We start from the raw sequence: 12,067 nt of genomic DNA, 5'->3' as shown, positions 1-12,067 counted from the left end.
GATGCAAAACAAGTGCAGAGCCTGAAAACAGCCAGAAAGAGACGCAGAGACATAACACCAGTAAAAATGACCACAAATAGTCATAACACCAGAAAGGCATGCAAAAAGACACAAATCCACCAAAAAGACCAGCAAAGAGACACAAAATAATTGAAAATAGACATTAAAAACAACTAAAAGAGAATCAAAATTGTCTCAAAATGACCACAAAGAGATGCAAAGCGACACAAAATAAACATGACATGACACAAAGTGACTACAGAAAGACACAAAATGAGCAAGAATAGACAGGAAACAACAAAGAGACACAAAACAAAAGAGACACAAAATGGCTTGTGTATCTTTCAGTCTGGAGATCCTATATAGGAGGGGTGGGAGCCCATTGTCTCATAAACTGTCCAAGTCCATCATAATCTGTCTGTCCATTTTTACCAACCAATCAATTAATCGAGAAAATAATCAGCAGATTAATCCATTTTAAAAAAGTACTCTGCATCGACTATTTTTCCTTTCAATACTTTAAGTGCATTTTCCTGATTATACTTAGTAACACTTTCTCTGCAGGGCTTTTACTTGTCATGAAGTATTCCTGCAGAGCAGTGTTAGTACTTTTACTTGGGTCAAAGATCTGAGTTCGTCTTCCACCACTGGAGACAGCCACCACACAACATACAGATAATATTGGCCGCAGTTTCCTTTCTGAAGTGAGCAAACAAAAGGTACCGAAGCACACAACCAGCCTCCTGACAGGTAAATAAAAGACTTTGTGGTTGAGATTTAGTTATCCAGTAAAACTCATTCACTGTCCAGACGGATATTTGCTGGATATTGCAAAACAAGAAATAACCTTTAAGGCTGACCAATCAACCTCACCTTAAGATCTTGTCGGGGAATTATATTTAATCTACTTTTGTAACTGTTTAGACTTTGAAACCTCTACACAGACATTGTGCATGACTGTTCAAGTTCAAGCTCTAATGTTTTGACACATGAATCAATTTCTTCTAAATATGTAACATAACGTTACATGACATTTTCTGGACTGACTCCACTTTGTGACACTGTGATAACGCTCTCAAATAAAGAACCATTTTCCAGGTTCAACCCGGGAAAGTGGGTGTTTATTTGAAAAGTACCTATTAATTTTGTCTTGTTTTGACAAGAATCATCATAAATCAACATCTTAATCCATGTATACAGTGTCAACACTGCAGTGCCATCATGTGGAAGGGTTACTACTTGATAACTAATAAGTATGAGAAACTCCAAATAATGCATCATTGAACGTGGATAGCAGCACTATTGACAGTTTTATGACGCCACCTGTGGACAGATGTGTATGTATGCCTGTCTCTCCTTTCGTCAATCTCCTCCAGGCACCTCCTCCTTTACTCTGTTTTGGTAGATTTTGAGTTTTCAGTCCAGAGCAAAGTCCAGTGAGACGGTAACACAGAGTCCCATTTATTTACCAGTGGTGTAATTATTGACCAGTCCAGACTGAGAGAGGGGCACCTTCTGCTGATCCTGCTGTGACATAACAGATGAAAGAAAAAGAAAAAAACTCACTTACTGATGAACAGTTAAATAACAAATCTGATTTTTCAGCTTTCAAAATTTTGTGTCCTGCTGTGATTGTGAGGATATTCATAAAGTAGAGCAAAATCCCCATTTCATCAGGATTTTTCTCTAACATTACTGTAAAATCTGAATGTAGATGTTTGACCTGAACAGTTTGGAGAGTGGAGTTGGGTCTCCTTTCAAGTTTTAACATCCCTAAAAAAAAAAAAAAAAGCATTCCAATGATATCTAATAATTGATATATACATGATATGTTTTCAAAGTCCTGTGTGCACACTTTAACTAGATAGTGTTAAAGTGTGGTGAAAGTGTGTGAAAATGAGCATGAAACATCAGGAAATATCAGTGTACAGGAATTCTGCTAATGAGACATTTGCTGAGCCACAATAACGGTGCAGAATTCCTGAGAGCCTTGCACACACTTGACACTTAAATTAATAAGTGACGAGGCCTCAGCGAAGCGGCCTGGAAGACAGGTGTGAAGCAGCCAAAACAAGATGAGGACATGATACGATCTGATCGCGCATAGGTGGTTAGAGGTTGACAACACGGCCTGCAGTCAAAGTGTGTTTCTGACCACACTGAGGAGCCACTTAATCAACACTGTAGTGGCCATGTTAAAAATAAATCCTACAAAACCCAATGGAAATTTCTTATGTCAGGCACAGAGGGGTCTGATGTCTGGTGTGAAAAGAATAAAATCTGTATTTCTAGATAAATTATGTTAAAAAAAAAAATTTCTTCTACCCACCTATCTTGTGTGGGGAAAAAACTTTGAGCCAGTAGTGTAACATCTTCACCATCACTTACTAAACAATCATAGCATAGACCAGAATAAAATCTCATATGACCAATGTGTCTAATGTTTTTTAAATCTTATTTTACAAGGAAACTACTTTAAAGTCCTGCTATACAATTGAACTGGACTGTTTCCAGGAGTGTGTATTGATGTGTGTACTGGTACAAGTGTGTGTATTGGTGTGTTTGTGGCTGTATATTTGCCCCCCCCCCTCCTTTCAGAGAGAGCAGATTGGTTCTCTGAGAGGAGACTCCTCTTTACAAACCCAATGCTGAAGTGAGTGGAGTGGCCAGACAAAAATCAACAAACCACCTGCAAACTAACCTGAACCGGTTGCAAGCTGCAACGTGCAGGTCCTAGTTTTTCCCCAAGAGTCAGGTGCTGTGGATCTAGACCAGAAATGAGTCACAAAAACCAGTCCTAGTGGATCTACACTGTGACAAAACATGCACTGTTGGCTCTTTTCCCAGAACACATATGTTTACAAATTCAAATATTGGATTGGAAAAGGTTAAAAACGCTTGCATGTCACATAAACAATTAAAGCGTGGATACTGTGTTGGCTGAATAATAAAATTCACCAGGATTTCTATTGTGTACAGTCTACAAAGGCCTTGATAACCACATGTTCAGAGGCTGTTCAACTATTTTCTTATATTCAAAGTTTAAAATGTTTTTAACTTTGAAGTTAACAAAAAAAAATCTACAACATAAAACAGTTTTCTTTTGTAATTTTTCATTCACTATTCTGACTTGATATGCCATTGTTCCCCTTATTGCCAACCCTGAGTCAAGTGACGCACACCGCCCCGCGACCATGAGGTCAAAGACCTGTTTGTTTTAAACCTTCGCCCAAAACTCACAGTCAGATTCAGTCTTCTTGTCCGTCGGTGGTGATCTCAGTCGGTGCAGGCATCTCAGGGACCAAGACACCAGCCGTGATGCAGCGGGCTTTGTTCAGCCGGAGCGCGCTGCTCGCCCAGCAGGCAGCAGCGGCCCTCGACAGTCCGCTGGCCGCGAGGAGCGCGCCCCTGCTGCAGCGCCTGGACCGCTCCATGTCCTCCGTCACCATCCCGCCACCGGCATGCATGCTCCGGCCGCTTGAAGCTCCACTGCGCTACCTGTTCGGACCGGGACCCTCAAACGTTCCTCCACGTATCTTAGCAGCAGGGGGCAAGCCAATAATTGGTCACCTGCACCCAGAAATGTACGAGGTAAGTTTGAAACTCAGACTCTAATAAACAGAGGTGAATTATACATTCAAATTATTTTATGGTGAAAATAACTACTCGAATACTGACCTTGAGTACAATTTGGAGATACAGGTCCATTTTGTGGCTTGTGACTATACGTAAAACTCGGAATGCAGAATTATCACTCTTAGTAAAATATTACATTTAACTTAATGGTTAACTTAAAACTTAAAGGTTTGCTGTCATCCACCAATTATTCATGTTAACAATTATACCACAATAATCCAATGCAACGTATTTTCTACTTTTTCCAATTTAGGCCTAATTGTAAACAGACCATGTGATCAAAGATCAATAGTTGTGCGTAACTGTGCTCAGACCACTATTTATACACACAGTAAAATCACTCAGTACCTGGTGACCATATCTGACAAGTTAAACTAAAACTTAACTTGTCAGAATAAGTAATAAAATAATAAGTCTTTTTCATGTTTTCTTCTTGTGTGTCTTAGATCATGAATGACATTAAGAGAGGGGTCCAGTACGCCTTTCAGACAGAGAACAACATGACTATAGCTATGAGCGGCTCCGGACACGCGGCTATGGAGTGTGCGGTGTTCAACACGGTGGAGCCCGGAGAGAGCGTGCTCATCGCCATCAACGGAATCTGGGGAGAGCGCGTTGCAGAAATTGCAGAGAGAATGGGTGCGTCTTTACGCATGGTTTTACGCACGCATTCACTGGGTCTCAAAAGAGAATAGAAACACTTCAACATCTATCTATCTATCTATCTATCTATCTATCTATCTATCTATCTATCTATCTATCTATCTATCTGTTCAGTATTTAATCATCAATGTTCTTTTATCTTTAGGTGCCAATGTACATAGAATGGTAAAATCACCTGGAGGATATTTCACTAATAAGGAAATTGAACAGGTAGGCACAATATCCCTGAAGCAGACTGCTTCTTCACTTTATGCAGTCTATGGGCTGAACTATCAAGACTCCCTACATGACTACAAAACAAAATCAAACATAAACATTGACTAGAACACACATTGTGTTACATGTTATTAAACTTTATTCTTACTCCTGTCTGTAGGCCATAGAGAAACACAAGCCTGTCCTGTTTTTCCTCACACATGGAGAGTCCTCTGCTGGCCTCTGTCACCCAGTCGATGGTATTGGAGACATCTGCAGAAAGTGAGGCTCATCATTCTGTGTCGGTCTCAGCATAAAACAAACGGTTACATGTAATTACAAATCATAATGTCATTCATTTCACTGCCGTCTACCTCCCGCAGACATAACTGCCTCTTCCTGGTCGACACTGTTGCTTCGCTTGGAGCAGCACCCATTTTTATGGACAAGCAAAGTAAGGAAATGATGAAAGATTAAATTTACCTGCCTGCGACTTTGCACTTGCACGTGACATGATCTGCCTCTTCTGCTCCCAGATATTGACATCCTGTACACTGGTTCTCAGAAAGCTCTGAATGCGCCTCCTGGCACAGCCCCCATCTCTTTTAATGACAGAGCATGGTAAGGAGGGACTCTGTGGTGTGTGTACCTGTATGCATGTTTCAATATATATGTAGATCCTAAATTGTCACATCTGAGAACAAAAAAAGTGTTTAAAGCAACACCACAATTTCTTTGTCTCNCTCCCCCCCCCCCCCCCCCTCACAGCCACAAGATGTTTAACAGGAAAACAAAACCAGTATCCTACCTCTTTGACATGACACATTTGTCCAACTACTGGGGTTGCGATGGCAAACCAGCCAGAGCGTAAGTCAACTACAGTCCATTGATTACAAGCTCAAGAGCCATTGCATCTTTATTCTCCTCATACCCACTTTAACTGGAATTAATTTTAAATTAAATTTTAAGTTTGAAAAACCTGTGAGTCATTGTGCTTAGAAAGGTTCATATCAGTCGATAACACCAATGTTTAGTATGAGAATGATATTTACTCAAGTCTGCTCTGGGTTTTAGATACCACCACACTGGTCCAGTGTCTGGATTCTTCGCTCTGAGAGAGAGTCTGGCCATTCTTGCTGAGAAGGTAAATGGACAATCGACCACTTTCTGTCGTTACTTTGCTGAAAGAAAAATGACATTTTCTAGAATCGTTTTCTATGTTGAGGTTGTAGGCTATTTTATAATTAATTCATTCAGAAATCATTCAGTCTTATAAAAAAAAAAGAAAAAAAGCTTTCTTGATATCAGGACCTTATTCACAGTCTTTGTTTTGAAACAGGGATGATGGTACTTTTCACCACCTGAAACATTTACCAAACAAATTAGAACTTGCACTCACCGTCCATTGCCAGCACCTTCCCTCACTTTTTAATCTGTCTGGTTGTAACTGAAGAGCATCGACCTTTGTCTCCCTCTAGGGGCTGGAGGAGTCCTGGAAGAAACACAAGGAGGTGGCAGCCTATCTGTACAGAGGACTGGAAGACCTGGGCCTCAAACTCTTTGTTCCTGAAAGGGTGAGGAAGACATGCTGCAAAACAATATTCTGGTGCCATACAAAACTAGAACGGAATACCTGAGAATTTAAGACTAATAAAAGAATTAATTAAAAACAATTTAAACAAATATATTGAGCCAAGAAAGAAATATATATTGGATAAGGTAATGCATAAAAATGATAAATATTAGAGTGTGCAGCCCTTAAGAAATGTGAAGCTTTTGCATTGTAAGACAACTAACCAACATTATTGTGTCAGCATCCCTCATTGGTGTTGCCCTGTTGTGACCACAGGCATTTTTCTGATAATGTGACATGTCCTGCAGGATTTGAGGCTTCCCTCCGTCACCACCATTACCATCCCTGACGGCTACAACTGGAGGGAGTTGTTGGTCTACATCATGAAACACCACCAGATGGAGATGACCGGTGGCCTGGGCCCTTCCATTGGCATGGTGAGTTGTTGCTGGTATTTCATCCCTGAACAGTAAACAAATTCATTTCTAAACATTGCAGTCATGGTCTTCATCTGATGGTAGCTAATCTGGATAGAAGCATCATTCCCCGTGTCTTAGCAGCAGTAAGATGATGTTTTAGCCAGTAAGTGTACTAACACAACAAACCCAGATATAGTGCTGAGATTAATGTTTTATGAACACATCTCCTGGTACATGAGATTGATTTTCACATGAAAATATTCCAATTCCATTTAAATTAATTTAAACAGTCCTAACAGGAGCGACGTCATCAGTCTGGTGTTTTTACAGCCTTCTGAATCATGCTGCTGAGTCACTGTGGACACTGATGTACTGTACTCTCCACTGCTCTTTTCATTAGGTGATGAGGATTGGATTGATGGGATACAACTGTGAGAAGACTAATGCTGACATGGCACTGCACGCCCTGGCAGACGCTCTCAAGAACTGCAAAAAGAGCAAGGCTTAAGAGGCCAGATTCCCATGACCATTCATTAGGGATTTAAAAAAAAAAAAAAAAAACATTTCAGAGTCCCCACAGGCAGGACACCTGGAATAGTGCATACATTAAAGGAATGTATATGTGCTTTTCACTGCAGAGATTTTATAAAACACGGGCCATACGCCTTAATTGTATAAGTAGGCTAGTTTTGAAATTAAAAAAGCGGATTTTGTCACATTGCCCATGCTGAGTGCTCTGAAAGATGTCAATAAAGTGTGCTTTATTTTATCAAACAAGTCTCCTGCCTCAATGTGTGAAAAAAGTAAGACATTATTTAAGACATAGCTGCAGAGGTCAATAAATGTTAACGCCAGTTATATTTATTAAAGGTTAGCTTGTGCTTAACTGTCTTAACTACATTTCCCATGATTCCCCACGGCGTTTCTTCTTAAGTGTACGTCAGGTCACACTAGATCAATACTGTCGCAGTGGACTAATTTAGTGGCATTTAATTCTGTACTTCTTCTCATTGTATGCATTTATATTTGCTCGACTGCAGTTTAAATTTCCAATGGCGTGTCCTGTAAGTCACACAGGTAAGTTATGTGTTCAATTTTAAATTGAGACAGAGAAATATTGAAACTGTTAGGTTAATAAGGATTTGTTTGAACTATCACAAGCTTCAATGTGGTGGACCACACGCTTACGATAGCGTTATATAAACAGTAGCTTTTAACTGAATAATTTATTGAAAATTATCAAAGTGAAAACGTAAAATGTGTCACCAAGTCTGTCTGTAGCCCTTTTTACACCCAACTGAAGCTCACCGTGATATTCACACAAACCGTGGTGCGTTTACGTTCACCTTGTTTGAAGACGAATGTAGCTAACTTTAGCTTCAGTGAGATTAAAATAGCAGCGGCCACCGGTCAGACCGAGCTGTTTCCACGCTGTGATCTTTGCATGTCAGTGAAGGAGTCCCCATCTTTGTGACCGTCGAAGTGTGGCTGTGGTAAATGCAACGTTTTTTTAATAACGGTATAATTTATTATAGTGTTTGGTAAAAGTCGGTCACCTTCCTTTATGCTTTATAGATTATCTTCTTCTTCTGGTTTCTGTCAAATTGAGACCAATGCGCATCATTACCGCCACCTACTGTTAAGTAAGAGACTCGCAGTTTCAGGCCTTTTCCTTGCTGCTGCAAAAATATTCTCAGTTGGCACTTTATTAGGTACACCCAGCTAAATCTAATGCAAAACATTCCTGATATAAATCCTGCCTTCAGTTTTAGAGTTGATGATTCAACTTCGATCATCTGGAGGATGTAGTGGTGTTGTTGGACTGTATTCCATTATACAGAAAGGTATTTCTGTTGAAATAAATGAGGTGGACAAAATAATAGAAACACCTCAGTATAGTGCATGCCATTCAACAGCACCCAAAACCATATGGTTGAATCAGCATCTCTCAACAGTTTCATCACAAACTAAACCTTATAACCTGGCGGAGGGGTTAATGCAAGACTGTTGTATTAGACTGCGTTAGTTTTATCTTATTATTATACCACATACCTCACGTGATTTTAGATTTGTTTACCAGATTATATGAATTAATGTGCTGGAATATATTCCTTGGTATTATTTGGCACTGAGACAAGACCAAATTTGTGGTATCACCTACCACAACCTCCTATGATTCATTTTCTTTCCGTGGTTTCGTGATAATGCAACTTAAACTGTGTGTGTTTGTGTTTTCAGCAGCAGAGTTGAACCCAGCAGTCCTCCCTTTAGACTGGCTTCTGGGTACCTGGGAGTCGGACGAGCCTGGGGAGGGCTGCTTTCCCACCATAAACCCTTTCCGCTACATAGAGACACTGTACTTCAGCCACGTGGGACAACCAGTCATCAACTTCATGTAGGTTAACACGTGAGCAGTCAGACTTTACAGAGTCATTTAACAAGAGGTGTTGTCAGAGCTGAACTTTGTTGCACTTATGTAACCACACCCAACCCTGCTGTCACAGCTTTTGAGTAAACCAGTGGGTCACTGCAGCAAGGTGAGAAGTGAAACCATTGGAGATCAGCAACCGCTTCAGGGAGTGGTGCTCTTTAAAAAGTTGGCAGTAAAAACTTTTGAATATATACAAAGTTAGATGCATTTTTTAGGGGGTGGATCCTTGCTTAGACATTTTCAGACAAGGCACCTAAGCTTCTCTCCTGTAGTTTAAAGGGATGTAAGTTTGAGAAGTAGATGGGTTTTCTTTACTAGAGATAAAGTGTTTGTTACCAGCTCTGCCATTAGTGCTGAATTAGCTCATTAAAGAGCTGTGGTAGAGCAGTGTTGTGGTAACTCTACTTTGTACAAGACACAGTGGAAACAGTGTAAGTAAGTAAGTGATGATAATAACAATGATAAAAATCCTTAGCTGATTCCTCGCTCACATTGTGTTTACAGGTTCAATGCCTTCCATGCAGAGTCTAAAAAGCCTCTGCATAGGGAGTGTGGCTTCATTCGAGTGCAGCCAGGAACCAACAGAGTGGCCTTTATCATCGCACAAAACTCAGGTAGTCACAGATTGTGTCACTGGATGTAACCTAAGTCCCCACTTGTGATTGAATTTCTGGAATATTTTGCAGTTTAGTGAAAGCAAAGCATCCACTTTACTGCTGCTTTACAGACATATACAGAATGGTAGTGTCAGACACCTCTTTACGCTTGTTCTGTCTCTCTTTTGCTGTCTTTAGTCGTGCATTTTAGGAAATCACTCTCATAATTGATTTATATTGTTTTAAAAGTGATATAAGATGTACATTTAAAGACTAAGTTGCCACAGTGCGCATAATGACTGAAAAGGACGTTTTTTTTAAATTGCTAAATTACTTTATAATCTCCACAAATAAACAAACAGACACACACACAGACACAAGTGTTGAGTCCAGACTAAAGTGGGTGTCTTGTGCAGGTCTGGTGGAGGTTGAGGAGGGGGAGCTGACAGGGCAGCAGCTGAACCTGCAGACCCACTCTCTGGCCAGAATTTCTTTTGCCAAGGAGCCACATGTACAGCAGGTAAAACTGTGATTCTCTGATCCTGCATCATATCGTGCACCAATCGTCAGTACTAACTACTTCGTTTATTCACTACAATCAAATCCATGTCACATTTCTACCCACAAAACATCAACAGAACCTTTCTCTTGAAATTATTTTGATGAATAAACATAACATCTTTGCTAAGTACCAGTGACCTTGCCTGCTCTTTTCCATCGTTCAGATTTCCAGAGTGTTTCAGCTCCGACCAGATGGGAGGCTGGAGCAGACAGTTTCCATGGCAACAGACAACCAGCCACTGATGCAGCACTTGCACATCACCTACCGTCGATCATCTTGACCCAACAAGCAGGCAGGCTTCTTATACGCAGAAATACCATAGTCTGGAATGACAAATAAAAAAACAAAGCTTGATCAATAATCAGTCAGATAACCATATAATCGATTCTACAGTTATGCACATACCTAAATCTGTGATTATGGTACGCAGAATGTGGTTGTAGTGTCTGAACAGCGTACCTATTAAATTAAACTAAACCATTAATGGTGAATGTTACATTGCAAACAGGAATAACAGAGCATTGTTTAGGCACTACAGTGTAACAGATGTGCCAAGTTCATGTTACAGTCACATTCAAAAATAATCTACACTGTGTGCAAAATTATTAGGCAAGTGAGTATTTTGACCATATCATCATTTTTGATGTGATGTGTATTTGTGTAATGAGGGAGGGTGTGGCCTAAAGAGATCAACACCCTATATCAAGGTGTGCATAATTATCAGGCAGGTTCTTTTCCTCAGACAAAATGGGCCGAAAAAGAGATTTAACTGACTCTGAAAGGTCAAAAATTGTAAAAAAAAAAAAAAAAAGCCTTTCAGAGGGATGCAGAAATCTTGAGAATTACTAAGCTATTGCGGCGTGATCACTGAACCACCAAACGTTTTGTTGCAAATAGTCAATCAGGTCGCAAGAAACGTGTTGAGAAAAAAGGACGCAAATTAACTGCTAAAGATTTGAGAAGAATCAAACGTGAAGATACCAGGAACCCATTATCCTCTAGTGCCGTCATATTCCAGAACTGCAACCTACCTGGAGTGTCCAGAAGTACAAGGTGTTCAGTGCTTAGAGACATGGCCAAGGTAAGGAAGGCTGAAATCCGACCACCATTAAACAAGACACCATTAAACAAGACACATAAGTTGAAACGTCAAGACTGTGCCAAGAAATATCTGAAGACAGATTTTTTAAAGGTTTAATGGAATGATGAGATGAGAGTGACTCTTGACGGATCAGATGGACGGGCCGTGGCTGGATCAGTAACGGGCACAGAGCTCTAATTGGATGGAAGGCTTATGACTGTCATTGAAAAGAAGGGTGGCTATATTGGTCACTGAATTCTTTTTTGGAAATGTCAGAAATGTTTATTTGTAAATGAGTTGTTTGTTACTCTCACTTTAACAGAGGAAAATAAACAAGTGAGATGTGAAAATTTTCGTTTTTCTTTTAGTTGCATAATAATTCTGCACACTAATAGCTGCCCATAAATTGTGCACAAATGGATATTCTCCTAAGAAAGCCAAAAACTCACTTTTACTGTCTTAAATATTCGGATTTGAGGTTTATTAACATTTTGGATTGACCGAGAGCACTGTATTTGTTCAACAGTAAAATGAATCCTCAAAAATACAACATGCCTAATAATTGTGCACACAGTGTAAATAAATGATTCTGCGTTTCCATGAAGTTGTTATACTGAATGGCCTCACTTGTGATGCATTATACTCAGAGAACGCTGTTGATATTCATTGTCCAGATATTTGATGTTTGAGCCATAAAGCTTATTATGCACTGATGAATGAATACAGTACAGTGTTACAGTGTTATCTGCATTGCACTACTATAAGATTGAAAATAACTGCTGTCCTGCCGTAGTCAATATACTGTCTTTTGAATGTGAGATTCAGAGTTAGAGAATTATTTGTAGACTGAGTGGCACTGAATTTAAAGTTAAGATTTCAGCTAGTAAATGCGACTCTTTAAAAGAGTTTTC

The 12,067-nt window shown here is 39.8% G+C and overlaps 2 protein-coding genes across 2 annotated transcripts; both read left to right on the top strand.

Annotated features, from left to right (window-relative positions):
- Window positions 1–3,198: 3,198 nt before the first annotated feature.
- Window positions 3,199–7,260, top strand: LOC111238989 (serine--pyruvate aminotransferase-like). The gene is made up of 11 exons (XM_022768741.1): window positions 3,199–3,591; window positions 4,083–4,275; window positions 4,445–4,509; window positions 4,676–4,776; window positions 4,878–4,948; window positions 5,031–5,115; window positions 5,263–5,361; window positions 5,569–5,638; window positions 5,973–6,068; window positions 6,376–6,504; window positions 6,887–7,260. Exons 1-11 carry the CDS (start codon window positions 3,319–3,321, stop codon window positions 6,992–6,994), a joined length of 1,290 nt encoding a protein of 429 aa, XP_022624462.1. The 5' UTR covers window positions 3,199–3,318; the 3' UTR covers window positions 6,995–7,260.
- A 160-nt stretch (window positions 7,261–7,420) lies between these two features.
- Window positions 7,421–10,894, top strand: thap4 (THAP domain containing 4). Its single transcript, XM_022768751.1, has 5 exons — window positions 7,421–7,563; window positions 8,725–8,881; window positions 9,422–9,531; window positions 9,930–10,033; window positions 10,239–10,894. The coding sequence occupies exons 1-5, from the start codon at window positions 7,539–7,541 to the stop codon at window positions 10,353–10,355; spliced, it is 513 nt and encodes a 170-aa protein (XP_022624472.1). The 5' UTR covers window positions 7,421–7,538; the 3' UTR covers window positions 10,356–10,894.
- The last annotated feature ends 1,173 nt before the right edge of the window (window positions 10,895–12,067 follow it).

This window comes from Seriola dumerili, unplaced genomic scaffold (genome assembly GCF_002260705.1).
Source record: "Seriola dumerili isolate Sdu_G_001 unplaced genomic scaffold, Sdu_1.0 BDQW01001821.1, whole genome shotgun sequence".
Taxonomy (NCBI): Eukaryota; Metazoa; Chordata; class Actinopteri; order Carangiformes; family Carangidae; genus Seriola; species Seriola dumerili.
This window is presented reverse-complemented; position numbering and strand designations above follow the sequence as displayed.

What these genes read in the sequence shown, in the direction of transcription:
- thap4 (XM_022768751.1), top strand. Translation starts at nt 7,539, where the DNA reads ATGGCGTGTCCTGTAAGTCACACAG. An exon ending in TATCATCGCACAAAACTCAG is followed by an intron (nt 9,532 to 9,929) that starts GTAGTCACAGAT and finishes TGTCTTGTGCAG; the next exon opens with GTCTGGTGGAGGTTGAGGAG. An exon ending in AGGAGCCACATGTACAGCAG is followed by an intron (nt 10,034 to 10,238) that starts GTAAAACTGTGA and finishes TCCATCGTTCAG; the next exon opens with ATTTCCAGAGTGTTTCAGCT.
- LOC111238989 (XM_022768741.1), top strand. Translation starts at nt 3,319, where the DNA reads ATGCAGCGGGCTTTGTTCAGCCGGAGCGCGCTGCTCGCCCAGCAGGCA. An exon ending in CTAATAAGGAAATTGAACAG is followed by an intron (nt 4,510 to 4,675) that starts GTAGGCACAATA and finishes TCCTGTCTGTAG; the next exon opens with GCCATAGAGAAACACAAGCC. An exon ending in TGGGCCCTTCCATTGGCATG is followed by an intron (nt 6,505 to 6,886) that starts GTGAGTTGTTGC and finishes TCTTTTCATTAG; the next exon opens with GTGATGAGGATTGGATTGAT.